Below are 25,432 nucleotides of genomic sequence, written 5' to 3' on the forward strand. Positions count from 1 at the left end.
TCTCAAGGTAAATAAATTAAAGTAAAATTTTAATTTTAAACAATGTCAAAAATCTTAAAAGCGTTAATTTTAAATGGTAGTTTTCATTACTTTGATAGATATTTTTTCCTACGAGCATAGTAAGCAACAAGAGAGAAGCCAATCGAAAGCTAGTTAATAAAAAACCAAATAATAATCAAAAAATCTAGTTAATTATAAATTAATAACCAAACATCAAATACACTGAATAAATAGCAAACATTAAAACACTGGTTGTCCGCTCTCTACTCTCTATTTGAGCGTGGGAGACTCTTGTTAAAATCTTGTAAATTGCCTTACGTTAAGGGTATAGTATCAAATTGTTTCCGCATGGCACGGTGACAGGCCCCCAGCTGCTCGTTGACAACGGTCGCCCAGTGACACTATAATCTATTACAGCTCAGTTGAGCCTTACATAAAAATTGTATAACAAGAGGACTTGTGTACATAAAGTAATAATTCTAAATATGTTATCAATCTACATTATATTATATTGTTTATATTTTATGCACATAATATAATAATTATTATTAGTAATAATAATTTATTGTGATGATTTATTATGATGTCAGCAAATTTCTAGTCAGGGAAAAATATTTTTGTCTGTGCCCAAGTTCATATTTATATTATTTATTGGGAGCGGTCTCATGTACCAGCCTACCTAGTTTTCTTCGATATCTTTGAATTTAAATTCGAATTAGAAATAAATTACAGTATAAAAAATATCATCAAAATTTGTCCAGCCAACGGTGTAAAAATTAAGCCACGTCAGTCGCAGAGAGTTATATTCAAAGTACGGAGTTATACCGCATTTTATATCAATGTAAAACTAATTATTTTATATAAAATATCTTCAAAAATGATGAATATTGTTATTGAAATTTTCATTTCTTTACTATAGCTATTCAAAATATAAATTACAGAAATATAACTCCAATTTTTATTCTTAACGAAATCCATTATCCATTCTGTATTTTTACGGAAATAGACACCAATAACTCCTTGTTAGTTTTCCATCAGCACAAAATTAAATCGACTAAGTAAAATCGATTTTACGCTTTTAGTAAGTAAACTATAGGTTCATAACTCTTGTAAACATTTCCGATTTCTCTAGGGATGTACAAACGAATAAATCTTATTACAGTCTGTCGATTTAAGAAACGGTAAAAGTTTGAGAAGTGCTTGCGGAAATAAACGTAAAAAAAATCCCGCCCTCCGATTTGGTAATAGCAATATAACTGAATGCGTACAAAATTATTTTATGAAGCATAAATACAGTATTAAATCTTTCATGTTCAATGATAAATCGATTTTTGTAACAGTCATATCTACTTAAATATGTATTCTATGAGTTCTTAGCTTATTTTAGTTAAGCAAACTTACATATATCTACTTACTTATGTGAATAGGAATCTAAAATTAAATAGTGTTAAGTCCAAAATAGATTTATTTGATTAAATTAACAAAGTTTAATTATAATTATTGTATTAGGTATATTGAATTTCAATTTCACTTTATAAGTGTGCTTATGTAATTTGTAAAACATTAGGCATATTGAATATTGCGTATTCCTACAATTCAAAGTAAACATTATCCGAACCATTGTGTGTGGATAGGAACTCTATTGCACTAGTCGTTATAAAGTAAGACTTTTGACAGGTTCCACTTCCAAGAGCGTCGGTTTTGGGCGATTTTTATTTCTGAATCGTCAAACCACACATTGCAATTTATCTTTTTTCAATTCACACCTGTCGGCTGACCAAAAATGTAAATATAAATGTTTAGAAAGGTCTCATAACTCATGGTTGAAATATTTGTTAAATATTTAGATATTTGATTTTTATGAAAGTAAAATAATAAATTAGAAAATTATATATTTTTAAATATAAACTTTATTTTGGCTATTTTTAAACTGATATACATGTTTATATAGTCAGCTAGTCAGCCAAGACGGCCTCGAATACAAAAATATATATGGTTTTACCTTATTCAAAGCTAGGCTTTCTCCACAATGAATATTGCTTCCAGTACCTACGTTGCGGCCAAATGTTTTCTTTACCATTAAACTGACAAAAGGTTTGGAGGAACAAATGGTACCAGTGGCCTCAGGGCGCGGAGTTTAAAAATCAATCACTTAGTAGCTGGCACTGATTGAACAAGACCAACAATGAATGTTCATTTGGTTGATTCATAGGCTTTATAAATCTTGGATAACGGTATTATAATACTTATATTTGATCTTATTAGTAACAAAATTATTTTTTATCAAGTTTTACGTCCGAAAGCACTTATGTATTGAATAGCGGGACTCAACGCAGCGTTTTACCTTCTCATAGCGGAGAAATTAAAATAGCTCATTCCCCTGAATAAAAAATCGAACTCACAACCCACTGCGTTTACAGTTATACGCTGCCACGCTGGCTACGCCACTATGGTATGGTATCAACTAGAATTTTTAAATAAGATTAAAATTAAAAAATATGTATTACTTGTTTCATTTGGTATTTTATGTAATAGATTTATTGTATAAACAAACTCACTACGCTTATATTATTTAAATCAACAACCATTGTCCAAGCATTGCAAGCAAATTCATTCATACAATTAGGTTTAATTTAAACAAAAACAATATAAATTACTACATATTTATGCTATATTAAGCAAAAAACTAACTTTATAAATAAACATGTATAGAGATATGAGAATATTCACGTATCGTAATCTATATATATAAAAGGACTTGTCCTCACTGACTGAGGTAAGACGCACGCACAGCCGTAACCGCTGGTGGTAGAAATGTGAAATTTGGACAAGTGTTTACTTTTGTAATCTGGACATCCACTAAGAAGGGATTTTGAAGAATTTTAACCCTAAAGGAGTGAAATAGGGGTTCAAAGTTTGTATGGAAGAAAAATTAAATCAGCACCGATTTTTATAAAATTTGAAATTTAGATTTTTAAGAGTATTTAATTGAACACGTGTTTCATCGTTTTCTAGAATTCTCCCCCTAAGGGTGCAAATATGGGGTTGAAAGTTTGTATAGAATTTTTTTTAAATCGGCACCAATTTTAATAAAATTTGGAATTCAGACTCTTAAAAGTATTTAATTGAACACATGTTTCATGGTTTTCTAGAATTCTTCCCCTAAGGGTGCAAATAAGGGGTTGAAAGTTTGTATGGAAAAATCTTTAAAACACCACCGATTTTTATAAAAATTTTAATTTAGACTCTTAAAAATATTTTATTGAACATGTGTTTCATGGTTTTCTAGAATTCACCCCCTAAGGGTCCAAATAAGGGGTTGAAAGTTTGTATGGAAAAATGTTTAAATCGCCACCGATTTTTATAAAATTTGAAATTTAGACTCTTAAAAATATTTCATTGAACACATGTTTCATGGGTTATTAGAATTCACCCTTAAATACGCAAGCGAAGCTGCGCGCGTCCGCTAGTAATTTAATAAAAATATATGGTGTTCGTAAAGTTTCCCACCTCCAGGAAGTCATACAAATTTTCATCCTATATTCACACCTCGTTCGCTTTATTGGTATTTTCTCTTGTAGTTTAGTTTATTACGCTGCGAATAAAACCTTCGCAAATTGAAACAGATTTTGAAAATATATATGCAGTTTTTATGAGCTTTTTATTTTCTACTGTAGATATGTTATAAATTTGATTGTCGTATCAAAATTATACTGAGACTTTAAAAGCTTTAGACTCCATCCTGCATACCAGGACCAAATGAGCAGAGACAATCTAGTGACAAGATACTCCGTTCCTCATGCCAGATTAGAGACATTTAAGAGACATTACGTGTTAAGTGGCAAGACTCCTTGTCATGTTCCAAGGCGGAGCAAATTAAAAGTATGAATTAGTCAAACATTCAAATATATACATTATAGTTTAATTTGAAATTGACGATATTAATAATCCAATATTCATTCTATAAAAAGTTCTACTCCTCAAGTTATGACCATTTTTTTATCTGGTTCTATGACATCCATGAGAAAATCAGAAATGTAACTCTTAAATTTTCATTACAACAACGCGACAATTGGACGAATAACTAAATTTCAACGCTTTAGTCTGCCCTCTGAAGTACATTTTTGCAAGTAAATATTATCCTAATAGATGTAAATTAATAATCGGTAACACATTTATAACTTTATACCTAATAATAAATTTTATCAACAATTCATTCATAATTTAACCTCGTAACATACTCTAAAACGCGTCGAGCGGCGTTGTCGTAATAACTCTTCGCTTTTTTAAATCGGCTGACTTTAATGTAATTTATTCGTTTACCCGTCCCGGGAGATATCGCAACAGTACACAGAAGTTATGGGCCTATAGTTTACCCTTTGAAAGCGTATCAAGTCGAAGTAGATTTACTAGATTTAACTTTATGCGAAGGCGTACCGATGGGAAACTAACAGGCTCTTCTTATCGAGCTGATATCTCGTATTGAGAATATATGGCATGCTAAAAGGATATAAAATCAAAGTAGAAAAAATATTCGTCGAATATGTCAGTTTTAAATAAGTTAAACCAGAAAAGAGTTTTTATTTTTTGCTGCATTTTTTATATTGTTGTTTTTTTTTATATTTTGGTAATTGACATCTTCAATTGGTGACTTAAATACGTTAAATAAAGGAAACAACTACTAATTAATTATTTCCTCTAAAAATGTTTTAAGTTTTAAAAGTAATATTATTTTAAAATATAAAATGACAATTAGAGCTAAGCTCTTCCAATTGTTTCAAATTTAATAATAGCTATCTGCAGTGAACACTTTTTCATTTTCAATATTCAATGGATCGTTTTAGCTCGAATAAAATACATTCACAAAATAACATAGTGTATTACGTAACACTAAATATGTTAGTATTGAAATATTTTCCAATTGTATTGTTGGAAAATTATCTATACTTCTATATTAATATTATATACCTATATATATAGGTAGACTAATATTATAAAACTGAAAAAAATGTTTTGCTGAAAGCGCAGTTTTTAAATATTTCGAATTGAAAAAATAATTGTGCGGGATAATTCATTTCTGTCTGTATTATAATTTCATCGTTTCGATATAATTATAAATTAATTATAAACCACTTAAAATGTAACATGACTCTACGTATGTGTTATACTCAAAGTGCTTACGAGGACGAAGCTGCAGGTGGATCAAATACTAGCTATTTAATAAAATTTTATTTTTTCCTTTTTTTATTCAGCTTTACGTTGTATCCGTCATATAGTAAGGCAAGCTGAAGGAACCTAGTGTTAAGACATTCCCCAATTTCCGCCGACTTTTTAAGGCACTGTGTATTGATTGACTTAGCTCAACGCAGAGTTTTTGCCTTGGTACCAGAGCTAGGAAATCAAAATATGTATAAATTCATTCTCCTGAATGGGAATCGAACCCACAACCGTCGCATTACAGTCACACGCAAACAAATATGGTGGCAGTAAATAAATATTTTCAGGTACCCACAATTACAATTACAACATTGAAGAAGCAGCATCAGGGGAAGTTACTAGATAAACGGAACTTATGACTCTCAGCTCGGGACCACCGACAGACTTCGCGAAATTGAATAAAGATACGCAGTAAGATATTTAAATAGTTCAGCCATTACACTCGCGAACTAGACGTTCATACTCTAACACTTCTCATGCAAATGGATCCACAATTCACTCGTGTAATTTTGTCTACGTCAGCATTTATCGCTTTCTGTCTACTATTAAACTAAATTAGTTTAATAGATTTTTTTTCCTAACTTGTTGGTTTTTCTGTGATTTGTATTATTTTATTTAATATCTAATACGATACGTACCAATTTCACCTATCTTACATTGACTTATATAATTTAAAAAATATTTAATTAATATGAAAGTCATAATGTTGACCTTATATGCAAAATATTTATTAATTAAGCGATTAAATAACGAAATTGTTCTTAATACATATCATTATATAAACACAAGGCAACACAAATTCTACAACTACCTACTGTAATGATAACAGAGAGTATAAGAACCTGAAGCCTGGCTCCAATTCTAGATATACTTTTGTGTTAGGTAAAATACTGTAAAGTTATTTTTTAAAATGTTTAAAATATTTGTAATAATAATAATTTTGGCAATAAATGTTACATACACGGTGGCTAAAGGTAAGTATTTCTTCTTTGATATATTTTACTATTATTGGAAATCAATTTGAAGGTGCAGAAGTAATGGAACTAGAGAATTGTTACATTTTAAGAAACGGTTTAAAGCAAGTTAGAAGAGTGTAATAATAAAAAAATATTAACCTATATAAAATAAATATAAAGTAAGTATATATATGTAAGATATGTACATATATATATATATATATATATATATATATATATATATATATATATATGTACATACTTTACCAGATATACCTTATCTATTAATTAAATTAGTTTAATACAGCAGTTAGTTTTCATTTAACTTTTACGTTTAAATTTATCTCTCTCTCTATATATATATATGTATATATTGTTTCAGTAAAATGTGGAACAAATGAAGTATACAGTTGTGGTTCAATATGCGATAACGTGTGTGCCCTTTTAAAGATGCAAGACCGAAAAAATTGTCCTATAGCAAATATAAAATGTAACAATATGTGTTACTGTATGAACGGCTACGCGCGTGATTATATGGGGGTTTGCATACCTATTAAGAATTGTCCTGTGAGTATTTTTATATTTCATGTCATTTTAGGATACTCTTTTTTCTTTCTCTCTTTTTTTATATATTACGTTACCAAAGTGGAAAAATGAATTATGGTAATCAAATTCACATACACATATAATGTACAATTTAATTATATTTATTTTACGCTGTGTCTCGCACAGGCAGTGTAGGCGGAGGGAACCTGGGAACCTAGTGCGCTAACACTTTGTTCCTATTGAGCTTTTTGCACTATACTATATATGGGACAAATAGACAAACAGTGAAAAAGAATCATTTAAAGATACATTACTTCTACTCACTTTAAAATTCAGGAAAGGCTTGAAGGGCTTTTTTACTCAAAATGTGTAAAATTTTTTTAAAAACATTATTTACTTACTAAAAGTAGTTTTTTTAATTTGTATAACAAAATAATATAATAAAAAAACTCGTAATTTATTTAAATAAATAATAACGACTGATCTATGTTTATTTCAGACTATGTAAGGAGATATACAAGGACACTGATAAAATAGCTAGCTAATAGGTACAATAAATTAAAGAATATAAATAAGTTAGTTTATATTATTATATTTTATTTGTTTTTATTATATTCTCGGTGTTTTATGTGGTTTTATTAAATTCCGAGTGAATACAGAACTAGGCAACAATGTTATTATACTCTTGTTTCATATTTTTTTGAATTTAACTATGTACGCTGCCACGTGCACTATGCTTCTATATAAAGACTCAAACTTTAAATAATAAAAGTTAAAACAAAAATGTATTTTCAGAAAAAAAATATTCAGCTTTCATGTATTGGGTCTTTCTTGATAAATAGGTGTCGATTATTAGGTGTTCATTACTGGGATCCCGATGATTGTAGCTGGAAATTTTCATTTGTCATTAATTTATATCTAAAGTTATTTGAAAATTAAATTCTTAAGTCAACAAATATTATATTTTGTCATTTTTTTCTATTGTTATGTTCATATAAATTGTATAACTTAATTATTATATCACGATGTGTAGAATACATGTAGCAGGGTAATCAGAGGGAACCTATGAACCCACTGTTAGTATACTCCATTTCCCATTATCCATTCCCATCTACAATATTAATAATATATGATGTTTCCGGTTCAGATATACTGTATTCTGCAAAAAAACTGTGCTCTTAGTAGAAAATGGAGCATAAATATCACTGAAATTATTAAGAAACAGGCACTGTAAAATCGATTGGTTGTGGGTTCGATCCCCACTCAAGTAGATGAAATTCTTATTTAAATTTATATGTCCTTTTCTTCGCGGCGTTAAGTTCTGAGCTGGCGGGTGTCTTGATTGTGAGGTGTAAGTTTACATTTTACTATAAAAACGATTACAACTTACGGCATTGGTTTCTTGGGACGGACTGGTTTTTATCATTCCTATAGTAATTATCTTTACATCGACAACCAGGCTCACATTCTGGAGCACCGAGTAGCGGTTGTGCCGCACAGAATACGATACTGATATCAACATTACATCTCTTAGGAGGACATTTCGCTGGACATTCATCATAGACTTCGTTTTTATTACAATTGGCTAAAATATTTAAAATTATTAGTAAATCTGTTTTATCTTTTTTTTTCTAAATCTTACGGTCATTTATAATAATAGAAAAAAATATAATGAATATACCTGCATATGCATTCGCAATAATTAATCCGATAAAGAATATAACAATTAGTAGCCTGTACATAATCTACAATATTTTTTAGTTAAAAATATATTTTGTAAAATCAAATTTCGCTACAAAAACAGTGTACAGTAAGAAATACACTTCTATTTTAATTGCCAATGCATGAATGGTGTAATTTTTTATAGTTAGTGCTTAAAATATTGTAGTGCAATTATATTAAATAACTAATATATTTAATAAAATAAATTACTAGTATAATGTACAGTCATACTGTAAGTACGTTTTTTGGATATTTTTAATGCATTATATCAGTTTCACGCACATACAAGGGTAAGCAGTCAGACACTCCGGCAGTAAGACCTAGTGTTTAGACACTCCGTTCCCCACTGACCGTTGAATTTTTCGAGGCATTGAATGTTGAGTAGCAGAACTCAACACCGGGCTTTTGCTTTAGTACCAAAACGTTGAAACCTCAACCGTCGCGATAAAGTCGTACTCTTGTGACAATGCATAAAATATAAGCCAAAAAGATTCAAGATTTTTAATCTATTTTACACCTCTTTATAAATCCAACATAAATAGGTGCAGAATCTGACTGTAAGCATGACGATTGTGGTTTCGAATCTCAATCAGAAGAATTATTTATTTTCCTTACGTCACTCTGGAAACAAGGCAAAGCGCGGCGTTAAGTTTTGCCAGTGATCACGCTATGTCTCAAAAGTTAGATAGACAATAAGGGACCGAAAAGTTCTAACACTAGGTTTTCTCTGCCTATAAAAATACATAATATTATTATAACTGTAATATAATCATATAGAATTCACGGTAGTAAACATTTTGTATTGAAAAATTATACACGGTTATATTTATTTCATATTTTGTAATTTTCTAAATCTACTTCAATATAATATAAACAGAAATAATCAAGAATATTTTTGTATTATTTTTGCATTTTATTATAAACAAAACAGCAAAATATAAGAAGTATATTATCTAACAAGCTATACCAACTTATGTTTTTTCCTTATAATTTTACAACTAATTCTTTTTAATGATTTTTAATAAAAACATGTAACACGCGCTAACTGTAAAAATATATAATAATATGGTAATCTAATAGTGAACAAAACGTTAAACATCATTGAATATGTATAAAACATTTTTAGTTATTTTATTCGTAACGAATTGTACTATTAATGCTTTGCGTGAGTTATTTTATTCTGTGTTTTTATATTCTTACAATGATTATGTTTAAGTAATAATTTTATTATATCGTTAAATAAATTATGTAAAGAAATATGTGCATAAATACGTCTAATTACACGGACGCGGACTACTGCAAAGTATTCAAAACGTCGAAATGTGTAATTGTATAGGTAATTTTAAATTAAACAGCAAATATTTAAAATCTTTTTCTGAGGTAAATTTATATAAATGAGAGACGATAACTATATTTATATTAATACTTCTTACTGTTAGTGTAAATACGCTTTCAATTTATTATTTATATATATTACTTATAATATAAAAAGCTGATTTTTTTCAGAATGCAATGTACACGAACGAGAAACATCGTGTACTAATGCTGTATGTGAGTACAGAAACTGTACAGATATTGATAAGCCTATTCGATGTGTAAGATTGGATCCAAAAGATTGCATCAAGGGATGCATTTGCATTGAAAAATACCTAAGAGCAAATAATGGTACTTGCATCGAAATAAAGCAATGCCCTAGTAAGTACAATAAATTATGTCTAAAAATAAATTAATTTAATTAAAATTATTATATTTTCTTAGTATAATTTTATATGATTCAAGTGGAATAAATGTATCTACTGACGTCATTCATGTTTTTAACACTTAGCAAAACACATTTATACAAAGCATAGAGTTCATTCTCGGAGTAAATTCAATAGTAGATATTTTTAAAACAATAAACGCATACCTCCTAATTACCATAACACATAACAATACGAGTATATTTTGTAATTAATTAAAAGCTTTGTCAGATAATTTAAATTCACTGGCTGTTTGAGGTCGTCGTGACGCAGAGCCATAGAGTGTTGCTATTTACGTGAAGGTTATGGGTTCAAATTTCATTAAAATGCTAAAAAATGCTGCAGTGTGTCCCCACACTGTTAAACTGGATTTCCTGTGCGTTTCCTTCTTAATGAGGGATACAGTGGGATAATGGAAAAAATACTGGTCAGATAAGAATAGACAAAGACAAGCAATGCCTTTGTGGCATATTTCTTTCACTATACCCACTATCATGAAATAAACATAATATCCTTTTTCATCATTATTTTACAACTTATTTTATCCTGGTTTTATAATATTGGTGCATATTTTCACCAATTCCATATTTCTTTTTGTGTCTTGTCATTAGGACCTGGTACTGTTTTCATAGGTGTAACCGGTTTGATCTTATAGAGGCATATTTATATCAAATAATTTATGCCTCTATAAACTCCGTATTACTCATTTTAATAGATTAGTACATTATTATAAATATTGAAATATAATTATTTTTTAAACTAAAACAAGTTTAATTTATGTGAAAATATTCAACATTTTAAAAATAATTATATTAAAAAATTAAAGAAACTTACTTTTAATTATTCGGTTATCAACAAAATCCACATGCAACGTATAAGTTATATGTTAAGCATAATAAATAGTAATTTCAGTTTAAATTTTTACTAAATATACATTTAAAATTTTAAATATTTTTTTGTTTGTTCTAAGTAGTTTATGCAGAACACTAAAGATGCAATTAATTCGAACTTGATTATATATTATAGAAATTGAATAATAAATTAATACTTTGGACAATACGTATTAACTATTTATACACAATAAAGAAATATAATGTTTAAACAAGTGTCATTCACGACTATATATATTTAAAAAAGCCAAGTTTTTTTAGTCATTACCTCAAAAAATTTTGTTGAAGATGGAGAAGTTACACATTTTAATCGTAATTGAACTATTTCTTGCTAGTACAGGCCAATGCCTGCAACAATTTGAAAGGGAAGGTTTGTCTATTTTTTAAACTGAAATTTACATGATTATTTATAAATTAAACCTTTAGACATTGTCGTTTATTCTCATCGTCTTTCCATATTTATTTTTTAAAATTCATAATAATAAATGTTATTCGCAAATTGTTAACGGTTTTAATAACAGTTATTGAAATTACATTTGGTTAAAGTTATAGACAGCATCTGTCGTAATCAATAACAACTAATTGTAACAATTGCGACAATCTTTGTAACTTTAAACATTTTCTACGCTTTTTAAATAATATTTATGAAAGATAAATACTTTTTTACAATATGTATAAAACGTGTCTTAACATTAGGTTTCCTCTGTCTACCCTGCTATATGCAGGATACAACCTGAAGCTAAAAAGAACATTTTTCGCTCTTGTAACGACCACATGATCGCCAACACGCCTCCAGAATTCGACAGGTGTAAGTATAAATATATCTATATTGTTGCAGAAAGCTTTTCTTCATCATCGGCTTCTAGCTCTGCTCAGTCGTCATCTACTAGTGATTCTACGAGTGATTCTTCAAGTGCCTCTGCTTACGCTTACAGTGATGCTTATTCGGAGAGTGACTATTATGATGAAAATTCAGAGAGTGACTGTTATGATGAAAATTCACGTAAAATTATATTTATTTAAGTTATACTCATTAATACTACATTACTAAATTCTTATAATAAACGAGCTTACGTTAATTTTCTAGCAATTTGCGACGAAAATGAAGTCTATGATGAATGCCCAGCGCCATGTCCTCCCAAGAGATGTGATGTTGATGAAAGAGTTATAAGATGTAAAGCACCACCAAAAATAGGCGATCCAGAATGTGAGCCAGGTTGTCGATGCATCGATAATTATTATAGAAATGATAATAACGTGTGCGTACCAAAAAACAAATGCCGTAAGTATTTATAAGGCTAGTATCTAAATTTATTGTGGAATAATTTATAACCGATAATAATAATTTTTAACTTGTAACGAACGTGTTTGCAGCTGTAAAGTGTAGGGATAATGAAGTATTTGATTTTTGTCCGCCAAAGTGTCCACCTCAAAAATGCGGTGTAGATCCTGCTGTGATATTATGCACTCCAAATCCAAAACTCGGTGATCCTGAATGTGAACCAAGTTGTCGCTGCATAGACGGTTATTACAGAAACGATTTTGGTGATTGTATTCCAAAACACAAATGCCGTAAGCCAAACAAATTAATCATAATGCACGTTAATACATAAATTTTTAGTACTTCATGATGCTTAATAATTTTTAGCACCCAAGATCGTTTGTGGTCGTAATGAGCAGTACTCGAGCTGTGTAAACGGTGGTTGTCGCAGATGGAGCTGTTCACAAACTGGTATTCTTTGTATAGATCCAATTACTTGTAGAGAAGGATGTATTTGTAAAGATAAGTATGTGAGAGCAGATAATGGCACCTGCATCCCTGAAGATGAGTGTCCATGTAAGTGTTTTTTATAAATCTAAGTTAAAATTGATGTGTAGATACATTGAAATTGCATAATGTTTAGTTTATTTATTGATGGGCTATTTCTTGGCTATAATAAAATAAGATAAAAAATCAGAAAACATTTAATATGTATGTAAATATTTAAAAGTAAATATTTTCTGGTTCATCCTAATAAGCCGTATAACACAGCGGGTTTTTACGTTACGGATGGGCACCATGCAACAAAATCCTGTCTAGTTGCAACCATATATGTTCATATAGTAATAAAAGTTAATAAATATACATACTATAATTTAACATTATTATGACACACCTAAAGTATATTGTTGCATAGAAATGTTTATATTCAAAATATAATTTCTTGAGAAGATTGGACAGAGAAAAAACTACTTAGCATTTCTGGGATTCAACATGCTGGTGCCCATCGTGTTGCAGGGTGCGGAGTTCGAGGCAATGTTGAAGGGCTTGCAACCTAAGTATTAATTTATCGGAGTCTAACTTCCCTTTACTATCCGAGATCCTCTTTATTCGATTTGCTACTTAGGAGTATAGTATAGAGTATACGACTCTAAAAATTGCAATCCTATTATAGATCCTAGTATATCTCTCTGGTGCACGTTCTCTGTTTAATTCACATAATGTGAGAAAGACATATATTACAAAATAACTAGTTATTAAAATCATAATAATGTAATAAGCCAACATAATTAATAGATTATTTTGTAATGTGTTCTTAGTGAAATGCTACGGCCAAAATGAAGTTCCTGGATGTGAAGATAACTGTTCCCCGCAAACATGTGAAAGTATCGGCAAGCGTTATAACTGTCCTCTGAAACCTGTGAATCCATCTTGTAAACCTGTTTGCCGTTGTAAGCCAGGCTATTTCAGAAATAAAATCGGAGATTGTATTTCTAAAAACGATTGTTGTAAGTTTTATTAATAATTATATTTCTTTGTTATCATTAAATTTTTCTGTTTTGTCTGTTTATCAGCATTTTTTTTTGTTTTTTTCTCCTTTATATTTCTGCACACGAATCGATATATGTATATGTAAGTGTATGAAAGTAAAGACAAAATTTGTTTCTTTTTTTCGATGTTGTTCATTTCATTTATTTTTATTTACAGTGAAATGTACTGGTCCCCACGAATATTTTTCATGTGGACCGGCCTGCGATAACGAGTGCTATAACTTAAGCCAACAAAACCAAACTAACTGTCCCATCATAAATATCAAATGTAACGAAAAATGTTACTGTGAAGACGGTTATGCTCGCAACAGTAGAAACATTTGCGTACCTTATGCAAAATGTCCCCGTAAGTATGACATTAATGTTAATATTATACCAACTATTAAATGCATAGGGGCAGTCATTGTTGTGGTGGGTTTGATTACCACTTGAGTTATAATAAAAGTATACTATATATATATAAAAGTATATATTTAAAATAATAAGTATATATATATAAAAGTATACTATGTAATAATTTTTAGCACCTAAGGACGTTTGAGGTCCATTAGGACCACTCATTAGAGAACTAGTTGTGACAGATGGAATTCTTGGCATTATTTATATGGAACTAATAAAGAGCTTGTAGAGATACTTCTGTAATTCAGTCATTGTAAAGACAATTATTTGATAGCACCTGTGTCCCTGAAGATTAGTGTCCATGTATTTATTACAAATTCAAAGCTGAAATTTAAATCCTACAATGTAATTTCTTTCTTTAAAGACTAATGCCTTACTTAAATGGGATAAATAAAAATATGCTTAAACTAATAAAATCATAACATTCCAATAAGCCAACATCATCAAATAATGTTTTTTGTAATATGTTTATAGTGAAATGCTATGGCCAAAACGAAGTTCCTGGATGTGAAGTTAACTGTCCCCCTCAAACATGTGAAGGTATTGGCAAGCATTATTTCTGTCCTTTACAACATGTCAATCCACCGTGTAAAACTGTTTGCCGTTGCAAGCCAGGCTATTTCAGAAATAAAATCGGAAATTGTATTTCTAAACAGAATTGTTGTAAGTTTTATCAATAATTATATTTCTTTGTTATCAGTATATTTTACCTTTATATTTCTGCATATATGTATGTATAAGTATATAAAGGTAAAGACAATTTTTTTTTTTCGATGTTATTAATTTCATTTATTTTTATTTACAGTGAAATGTACTGGGCCTCATGAATATTTTTCTTGTGGATCGGCCTGCGATAACGAGTGCTATAACTTAAGCAAACAAAATCGAACTAACTGTCCCATCATAAATATCAAATGTAACGACAGATGCTACTGCGAAGACGGTTATGCTCGCAACAGTAGGAAAATTTGCGTACCTTATGCAAAATGTCACTGTAAGTATGGCAGTAATGTCAAATGTTATATAAACTATTAAGATGCATTAGGGCAGTCCCGGTATACGACAGTTGTGGGTTCGATTACTACTTGAGTAATAATTATAATAAAAGTCTTTTAATCCTGCTTGCCAACCATCTCACAAAGTACAAAGTTGAGAATGAAGTATTTGAAGACTAGGTAGGGTTGAAAACTGTTTTGGGACATGCGTGAAGATAAAAAAAGTACTAAAAGCGTTCATTTAATTTAATACATAAAAACTTGCTGTGCTTACCTTTTGCCAACAGTTCTGTAATTTCTTCCCAAATATAGTAAAGTGCGGCATTGAGTCTCACCACTTGGCACTCAGTTTCAAGAATTCGGCAAACTGAATAGCAGTGAACGAAGTGAAAAAATACTATTGTTATATATATACCCATGGCCAGTCGTGGTGCAGGAGCACAAGCGTGCGACTGTTAACGAGATAGGTTGTGGGTTCGATTCCCACTCGAGGAAATTGAATATTTAATATTTACATTTTTGTACCCATATCTATAATTTTACTATAACTTACCATTAGAACGCCCTTCTTCTATTCTATACACACAAAATTACTAAATATAGCTATTATTTATTTCAGCTGAAACTAAACCGAAAGCTAACAAAACGTAAATAATAAATATTTACGTTATATTTATATATAAATGTATAGAGTCAATAATAAAATTATAATTTGTATCAACAATGTAAACCTATATATTGAACTTTAAAAAAAATATTGTTTGTTATGGCACATAAATAAAAATACAACATAAAAGCTATTATTATTCGTCGAACCCTTTTTTTCTCAGTGTTTATTAAACTACAGCTTTTTTTTTACAAATGTAAAGTGTAAAGAAACATAATATGTTTGTAATAAAAACTATAGCGCTCAATGGCTTGATGATTATACTTAATAGAAATCCCCACAAAATATAAATGTGAAATGAGAGTGAGGTTGGATCGTGTGTATTGGTAAAAATAGTTAAGTGAAAAATAGAGCTTGAATTTTATCCCGAGTGAGCACAGAACTCGGCACCCATTTAAATCTCCCATTCTTTTATCGGTGAAGTCGAGAATGACATTTGATAATTTTATATCATTTCATCATTACTGTTTGTAAAGAAATTCTTAATATTGATCATTAATATTATTGCTACTTTTAATTTTTTTGTTAGTAATTATTGAATTATCAATTTAATTATGAATTTTCAATATAGATGTATAAAAGACCTTGATACAAAACATCAATTGTCTAAGCAATCTAAAAGTTAGTTAGATTTTTGATCAGTGAGTGAACCAGTCACAAAAATGGCGGTTTTAATGTTAATATATCCACTGTTTGAGTTACATTGTTGAAATTCTATGTACATCACAAACTAGGGGATATATAAATGTACTAAATTGTATGCATATAGAATAATTGGCTGACGAGTTATAAAGGCCCCAAAAGTAGCTTGAAATGGCTCGTGTAAATAACACATTACTTGTTTCCAGCTTTACAATTTACAAATTTACAATGCATCCATTCCGCTACGCCACCACGACCATGGTAAACCACCTAACTGTGAACGCTGTAGTACTCTGTAATGGGGATCGATTTTTTACATGTCCCCGCGCCAGATAGACGATGGCGGCAACGTAAATTCAATCAACAAGCAAAGTGTCGAATTTACTAGGAAACGGAAGAAGTGCCCTGATACTAATTTAAAGCGTGGAACAAAAAATGCTAGTCAAAAATTTTTTAAATATTTCTAGCGGCGTTGAGTTTCGCCACTCAACACGCAATGTCAATTTTACAACTTGAAGCTAACAAAAGTACTTCTAATGTTACCTTTTTGGTGATGGTTGTTGGTTTTTAGTTTTTGATCCATCTAAACGATGACAACATTTTACACTATATGGTTACACTTGATGTTTAGATAAATTAAGTTATCTTTTAAGAAAGTTTGTTATAACGTGTAAAGTGGTTAATAAATTTAATACAAGAAAGAGATGTCTTTAATTTAATCCACATTTAATGATTCTGAATATTAAAACTTACGTACCTACTTGTACCTACAAGACAAACTAACTATAAAAAATGCACAATAGGAGAATAATAGATATCATGATGATGTTTTTCGCTACATCCACTATCGTGTCAGGGATTCTTGTTGATAACGTATAAAAATATAAACGTAGCGGAACTAGAACCCGTGCTTTTTGGAAACCGTCCAAGCTCTCTTACCAGACCATTCTCATCAAGCGACGTCTAAATTCTCATACGCTTGTTATAACTTATTTATAGTAAGATCTCTGATTTTTGCGATTATTAAAACTTATTTATGTCGTTAGCATCGCTGTTTTTTAAACGGTTTTATTTAGCTCACTCCGTTTGTTTATTTGTTTGGGTCAAATTTAGTAATTGAAATTTAATCCTCTTCCCGTTAACCGATTGATCTGAAATTTTTAAAGTGTTATTCCACACTTAGGAAAGATATAAAAAATCCCTACAGAAATGCACTAAGTGTGGAATAACGGTTTGATAATAGCTTGATGAGAACCTATGGCACAATGGTCAGTGCTTGAAGGGTTTCCAAGAGGCCCGTAACAAACCCTGCTATGTTTTCTAAAATAAGTATTTTTCTTTCCTAAGTATGGAAGTACACTTATGTTAAGAGCACCTGTAAGCGTTCTTCATATCCATGACTATTTTTTATTATTTTGACGCATGTTCCAACCAACTCGATATTTTAGATAAACGTGTTTTTTTATAATTAGAACCTGGTACAGTTTTATATGCTATACATGTTAGTCCCTTATAAGCATTTGATATTTGCCTCTATACACTCCGTGTTAGTGACTAAAAATGTCAATGAATGTAAATTAATTAAATGTCTTGTTGATATGATAGATAAAAAAAAGGTCATTACTCTTAGGTAATTCATATGTATTTAAAAAATAATAATACGAAAATACTAAAGAAACATACTTTTATTTACTTAGGATTTGTATTCTTTTATTCATTTAAATAAATATTGTTTTCTTCGGAAATTTTAGCATTCAGTTATCAAAAAAAAAACCGGCGCTACATATAAGCTTTATGTTAGGCATTATATTGTAATTCCATTTAGTCAAATCCTTGCTAAACATAATTTTAAAAATTTGTATTAACAAATATTTTTTAAGTTTGATTTAAAGTAACATAAAAAATATTTGTTTCTTCACAAGCAGCAGTTGTTCAGCTTTATTTATTGTATTATAGCAGTGTCAAATTCTTCTCCACTTTCCACTAAAATTTGAGACATTGCATGTCAAATGCGAGAACTCCACAGAGTGGGTTGCTAAAAATAATAAATTCGCCGGAATGAATTCAATGTTACATCACATTTACAATCAAATTCTGCCCTACTGCGCTATCATGCCTTCGTTTAGTTTTCCTATAAAATCTTCAAAACGATTTATATTTCTAGACAGCTATAAATTTTTGCAATTTATAAAATGGTTCGGAACACTATGGATATATTTAATTCAGTCTTGATGAAATATTTTAAATAGAAATTAAATAATAAATTGCAGTATTAACTAGCTCGAACAATACGTATTGCATTTATGTATTTGTACAAGCTAAAGAATTATATTGTTTAAACAAGTGCCACTCATAACTATACTCGTATATATATTTAAAAAGCCAAGATTGTTTGAGTCATTATCTGTAAAAATGTTGTTGAAAATGGAGAAATTACTCATTTTAATCTTCATTGAACTATCTCTTGCAAGTACAGGTTTTGTTGCAAGTGCAGGTTTGTTTATTTTATTTTTTGTAGTAATATTTTTCCGATTATTTGTAAGTTTTTTTTTGGTCAATTTTTTCATCATCGACATATTTTCACATGTAATTTTTCGAATTCTTAGTAACATAAATTTAATTCGCAAATTGTCCACAGACATTTTTATAACAGTTGTATATCGTTTAAACGGCGTGCCGAAATATTCGATTTTTGCCCGCCAAAATGTCTACATCAAAAGTGCGATGTAGACTCTTCTGTAATATTTTGCCCTCGAAATCCAAAACTCGTTGTATAGGCGATTTTTACAGAAACGATTTTGGGGATTGTATTCCAAAAGACCAAAGCTATCCAAATAAATTATGATGCATGTTAATATTTAAATTTTGTTTCTACATAATGTGTATTAATTTATAGCGTCCAAGCTCGTTTGTGGTCGTAATGAGCAGTTCTCGAACTGTGTAAACGGTGGTTGTCGCAGATGGAGCTGTTCGCAAACTGGTATTCTTTGTATAGATCCAATTGTTTGTAAACAAGGATGTCGTTGCAAAGATAAGTATGTGCGAGCAGATAATGGCACCTGCATCCCTGAAAATCAATGTCCATGTAAGTATATGATTTTAAATCAAAGTTAAAATTGATATGTAGGTACATTGAATTTCTACAATGCATAATTTATTTCTTGCCGGACAAAAGCTATATTAAGTATTTTAATAAAATGTTAATAGTTTTTTTTTTTAATTTGATCCAAAAACTATATCCTAGTATGTCTCTAGGTTGCACTTTTTCTCCTTATTCCACATAATGTAAAAAGACGTATATTAAAAAAGAAACTATTAAAATCATAATATTCTAATAAGCAACATAATTATATATCTTTAATTGATTATTTTGCAATATATTCTTAGTAAAATGCTATGGCCATAATGAAGTTCCCGGATGTGAAGATAACTGTCCCCCTCAAACATGTGAAAGTATTGGCAAGCCTTATTACTGTCCTTTGAAACCTGTGAATCCACCGTGTAAACCCGTTTGCCGTTGCAAACCAGGCTATTTTAGAAATAAAATCGGAGAATGTATTTCTAAAAATGATTGTTGTAAGTTTTATTAGTAAATATATTTCTATGCCATCAATAAATTTAACCTTTATATTTCTGCTTTTTCATCTTTTATTTATAAAATTATAAAAAGATACTATTTCAATGTGATACATGTAAAAAAGTGAAATGAAATTATATTTTGATTTACAGTGAAATGTCCTGGCCCCCATGAATATTTTTCTTGTGGACCAGCTTGCGACAACGAGTGCTATAACTTAAGCAAACAAAACCAAACTAACTGTCCCATCATAAATATCAAATGTAACAAAAAATGCTACTGCGAAGACGGTTATGCTCGCAACAGTAGAAACATTTGCGTACCTTATGCACAATGTCCCCGTAAGTATGACATTAATGTTTAAATGTTATACCAACTATTAAATGCAGTGGAGCATTCACTATATGCGATAGTTGTGGTGGTAATAATTATATTAAAGGTATACTACATTATGTGTAAACATTTTTAGCACCCAAGCTCGTTTGTGGTCCTGATGAACAGTACTTGAGCTGTGTAAACGGTGGTTGTGGCAAAAGGAAATGTTCACAACCTGGTATTATTTTTATAGAGCTAAGAAGGAGCTTATAGAGGTCCTTCTCTAATTCCCTACACCTGTATCCCAAAAGATGTCCATGTCCACGTGCTTATTACAAATTCAAAGCTAAAATTTTAATGTTGTTACATGGAAATTCTACAATGAAATTTGTTTTTTTAAAGACAAATGCCTTATTTAAATGGGATAAATAATAATTAAAAATATGTTTATTGTCTAAGTTGAACCAAATGATAGTGTTTTCAGGTTTAACCTAAGAACCTCACTACAGCGGTTTATTCCGCAATGGGCGGGGACCAAGCAACCATTTTTTAAACAAACCTGCTAAAATTCTGTCTAATTGCGGCATATATGTATATGAAATTTTAAATATATTTTCAAAATATATATTTGTTTTTTGAGTATATTTAACAGAGAAGAAACTACTTGCAATTTAGTAACGTACCCGTACGCCCATCCCGTTGCAGAGTAAGGAGTCCAGTGCAATGACTTGCAAACTCAGTATAAATTTAAACGGTGCCTTTAAACCTTCATTGTCCGAGCTACTCGCTACCTAGGGCGTATAGTCTAAAAAAATGTAAAAACCAGATAATAGGTTGCACGGTTATAAATTATTAGGATCATAAAATTCACATAAATATTTGTAATACATTTTTTTGTAACATGTTCTTAGTGAAATGCTATGGCCAAAACGAAGTTCCTGGATGTGAAGATAGCTGTCCCCCTCAAACATGTGAAAGTATTGGCAAGCACTATTACTGTCCTTTGAAACCTGTGAATCCACCGTGTAAACCTGTTTGTCGTTGCAAACCAGGCTATTTTAGAAATAAAATCGGAGAATGTATTTTTATAAGTGATTGTTGTAAGTTTTATTAATAATTTAAATTCTTGCTTATCAGTAAATTTTACCTTTATATTGCTGCTACCTATGTGTGTACATATATCCATATGTAAGTACATGACAGTAAAGATAAAATCGTTTTTTTTTTCGATGTTATTAATTTCATTTATTTTTATTTATAGTGAAATGTACTGGCCCCCACGAATATTTTTCTTGTGGACCAGCCTGCGACAACGAGTGCTATAACTTAAGCAAACAAAACCAAACTAGCTGTCCCATCATAAATATCAAATGTAACGACAAGTGTTACTGTGAAAACGGTTATGCTCGGAACTATTGGAATATTTGTGTACCTTATGCAAAATGTCCCCGTAAGTATGACATTATTGATTATTATTATAACGATCATGATGCAATGGGGTAGTCATAATAAGATAGTTGTGGGTGGATAACTCGATTAATAATTATAATGAAAATATTTATAAGATTGCAGGCGCATAAAGTACGACTTCGCTCTTTTGTCGAGGCAAATCGCGGCGTTGAGTTCCGCCACTCAACACCCAATGACTCCGTAATTCGGCGGAAAGTGCAGTGTCTTCTCCACTATTTTTTTACCAATATTTCTTTATTTATTTTTTTTACTATTATAGCGCACTTACTTCTTCATAATAAATAAATATATTATTTATTTCAGCTGAAATTATTCACCATAAACGAAACGAAAATAACAAATACATTTAAATAAAAATGTATTACGTCAATAATAAAATGATAATTCGTATCCACAATATATATTTACTTATAAATTTTTTGAAATATTGTTTGATTTAGAGTACAAATAAAAAATACTATATAAATGCTTTTATTATTCACATAACCCTTTTTCAATGTTTATTTAACTACAGTTGTTTTTTAATAATGTAAAATATGAAATAATATACCTACATTAGCAATAAAAATTATAGCGCTCAATGACTTGATGAGTATAATAAATAAAAATATTATATATTTTAAATAAATAAATATAAGTTAAAAAAAACACATAGTATATCCTTAGTTCCAAGTATAAATAGGAAAAAAAATATTTTGTAGTTTATTATTACTCCTAAGTCCATTCCTACTCTTATTATCCACTAAACGATTCTTGCTATTTCCTAACAAAATATTGTTTCGTAATAAAAATCTATGTCTAATAATTAAACGAATACAAAGATTTTCAATAAAGGTGATTTAGAATTAGAAAAAAATAATATTTAGAGATACATATTAAATCTTTTTGTATTACCTAGTCTCATTATATAAATTGTAATAAGTATAGGATTGTTCATAGCTATATGCAATATTTACGGCAAAAAGTATTTTTCAAGGTATAAAAAAATAGTATTTAAATATTTGTTGTCTTAATTATAAATTACTAGCGGCCCGCCCGCAGCTTCGCCCGCGTGAACATTATTATTAATTTCTGTCTCCATGAGTACCTACGTCCTATAAATGACGTCCATGCAAAATTTGAGACTCCTAGCATTTGTTGTAACGAAGTTTCATACAAACTTTCAACCCCAAAAACAACCCCTTAGAAGTCGAATATTGCAAATTCCCGTCTTAGCGAGCACCTACGTCCTATAAGCAACACCTATGCAAAATTTGAGATTCCTAGCACTTGTAGTTTCTGAGATTTCGTGATGAGTGACTGACCTTTCGATTTTATATATGGACCGTTTATTTTGAGAGTGGTGTAAGTCCATTTTCTTTTGTTTCGAGAAAATTAAAGATTAGTATGTCGATGATTATGCAATTTCATTTACCGACTGATTTTAAGTTGTTCAAAACATGGGTTTTTTTGAGAAATTAAACACGGACTAGTTATATATAAAAAAATTACATTAAATTAAGCATGAATTACGTGATAGCTCAGTTTTCTCAAAAATGGACTTACACCACTTTCAAAATAAACGGTCCATATATAGATTAACGTAAAACTAGAGGCCATTCGGCAATAACATTTTCATACAAAATGAGTGCATACTCTCGCACAATCTTCAGTACGTCCACTTTTATATGTTGTACTGTAGGTTGACCTACAATCGCGAAATGGTACGGAAGTCCCAGTCCGACTCGCACTTAACCGGTTTTTTTCTTTTACTTATAAGTTTAATTTAAAACAACATGTATATACAAATAATTCTGTAAAATATAAAATGATTCTGTATATAAAAACTTACAACACGAATTAACTATAAAAAGTACATAATGTATAAATATCACGACGATGATGATCTAATAGCAGACCAAACGTTAGACATAATTGAACATGTATAAAATTATTTTAATAATATTGTTCATTATTAATTGTACTACAATTGCTTTGGGTGAGTAATTTTTTTCTTATTCCATTTAGTACCTTAAAATAATGCTTAAAAAGTACCTGACTATATTTTTATTTTATTGTGACATAAATCGTGTAAAAAAGTATTATAAATAATTTCAATACAGGTCTCTTGAAATTTTGTGATTTATAAAAATAATTTTATTGTTGCAGGAAGCATTTCTTCATCATCGGCTTCGGCTTCTAGCTCCGCTCAATCGTCATCTACAAATGATTCTTCCAGTGCATCTGCTTCCGCTTACAGTAGTGCTCATTCGGAGAATAAGAACTGTAAAAATTCACTGAATATTTTTTTATTTACGTTTTTTTATTAGGTTCACATTGTATTCCGCATATAGCACGGAAGGCAAAGTTAACCTAGTGTTGAGTTCTCCGTTCCCCACTTTCTACCAAATTCTTGAGGCATTGCGTGTTAATTAATGTTTAAATTTTGTCTCTGAATGATGTATAATAATTTTTAGCATCCAAGGTATTTTGTAGTCCTGATGAGCAGTACTCGGGCTGTGTAAACGGCGGTTGTTTCAGACGGAATTGTTCACAACCTGGTATTATTTGTATAGACCTAATTGAAGGTGCTTGTAAAGGAGGATGTCGTTGTAAAGATAATTATTTGCGAGCAAATAATGGCACCTGTATCCCTGAAGATCAATGTCCATGTAAGTATTTATTACAAATTCTAAAAACGATAAGACAACATATTATATGTATAACATTAATAGATTTTTTTGTAATATGTCCTTAGTAATATGCTATGGCCAAAACGAAGTTCCTGGATGTGAAGACAAATGTCCCCCTCAAACATGCGAAAGTATTGGCAAGCTTTACAACTGCCCCTTCAAACCTGCCAATCCACCGTGTAAACCTGTTTGTCGTTGCAAGCCAGGCTATTATAGAAATAAAATCGGAAATTGTATTTCTAAACGTGATTGTTGTAAGTTTTATTTATAAGCATATTTTGTTTGTTATCAGTAAGTTTTATGGCTAATTTAATATGTAGAAAAATTGGATGACTTATCTCTAACTTTACCAAATACTACATTTAGTTTCTTGTGGTATTAACAATTTAATTTATTTTTATTTACAGTGAAATGTACTGGCCCTCATGAATATTTTTCATGTGGACCAGAATGCGACAACGAGTGCTATAACTTAAGCAAACAAAACCAAACTAACTGTCCCTACATCAACATCAAGTGTAACGACAAGTGCTACTGTGAAGATGGTTATGCTCGCAACAGTAGGAAAATTTGCATACCTTATGCAAAATGTCCCCATAAGATTGGCATTATTGTTTCTTAATATATGGTCATTCCACCGTTTTATGCAATAAACGAATTTTGAATATTTTTTTTCACTAATCCTCCTTCCTCAATTTTGTTACAAAAAAAAAATTATGTCAATAATAAATCTATATAAACACGAAGGCATCTTTTTTTTTTGGTTTAGTTAAGGAGAAAATTGTAATGAAAAAAAGGAACTACTTTTTGTAAA

At 30.1% G+C, this 25,432-nt stretch overlaps 2 protein-coding genes across 2 annotated transcripts; one reads left to right on the top strand and one right to left on the bottom strand.

Annotated features, from left to right (window-relative positions):
* Positions 1 to 7,311: 7,311 nt before the first annotated feature.
* On the bottom strand, positions 7,312 to 8,553 carry LOC146532760 (venom peptide BmKAPI-like). Its single transcript, XM_085196952.1, has 3 exons — positions 8,401 to 8,553; positions 8,110 to 8,304; positions 7,312 to 7,606 (listed from the first exon to the last, which is right to left on the bottom strand). The coding sequence occupies exons 1-3, from the start codon at positions 8,459 to 8,461 to the stop codon at positions 7,572 to 7,574; spliced, it is 291 nt and encodes a 96-aa protein (XP_085053078.1). The 5' UTR covers positions 8,462 to 8,553; the 3' UTR covers positions 7,312 to 7,571.
* A 1,208-nt stretch (positions 8,554 to 9,761) lies between these two features.
* LOC146532761 (zonadhesin-like) lies at positions 9,762 to 25,358 on the top strand. Its single transcript, XM_085196298.1, has 21 exons — positions 9,762 to 9,777; positions 9,948 to 10,136; positions 11,909 to 12,073; positions 12,158 to 12,352; positions 12,445 to 12,642; positions 12,719 to 12,907; positions 13,651 to 13,839; positions 14,039 to 14,227; positions 14,755 to 14,943; positions 15,086 to 15,274; positions 19,481 to 19,669; positions 19,972 to 20,160; positions 20,314 to 20,502; positions 20,631 to 20,714; positions 21,388 to 21,576; positions 21,738 to 21,926; positions 23,898 to 23,924; positions 24,095 to 24,211; positions 24,403 to 24,597; positions 24,684 to 24,872; positions 25,026 to 25,358. Exons 1-21 carry the CDS (start codon positions 9,762 to 9,764, stop codon positions 25,238 to 25,240), a joined length of 3,480 nt encoding a protein of 1,159 aa, XP_085052424.1. The 3' UTR covers positions 25,241 to 25,358.
* The last annotated feature ends 74 nt before the right edge of the window (positions 25,359 to 25,432 follow it).

The sequence above is a fragment of the Heliconius melpomene genome, chromosome 13 (genome assembly GCF_056956725.1).
Source record: "Heliconius melpomene rosina isolate 202511_hmr_F chromosome 13, ASM5695672v1, whole genome shotgun sequence".
Taxonomy (NCBI): Eukaryota; Metazoa; Arthropoda; class Insecta; order Lepidoptera; family Nymphalidae; genus Heliconius; species Heliconius melpomene.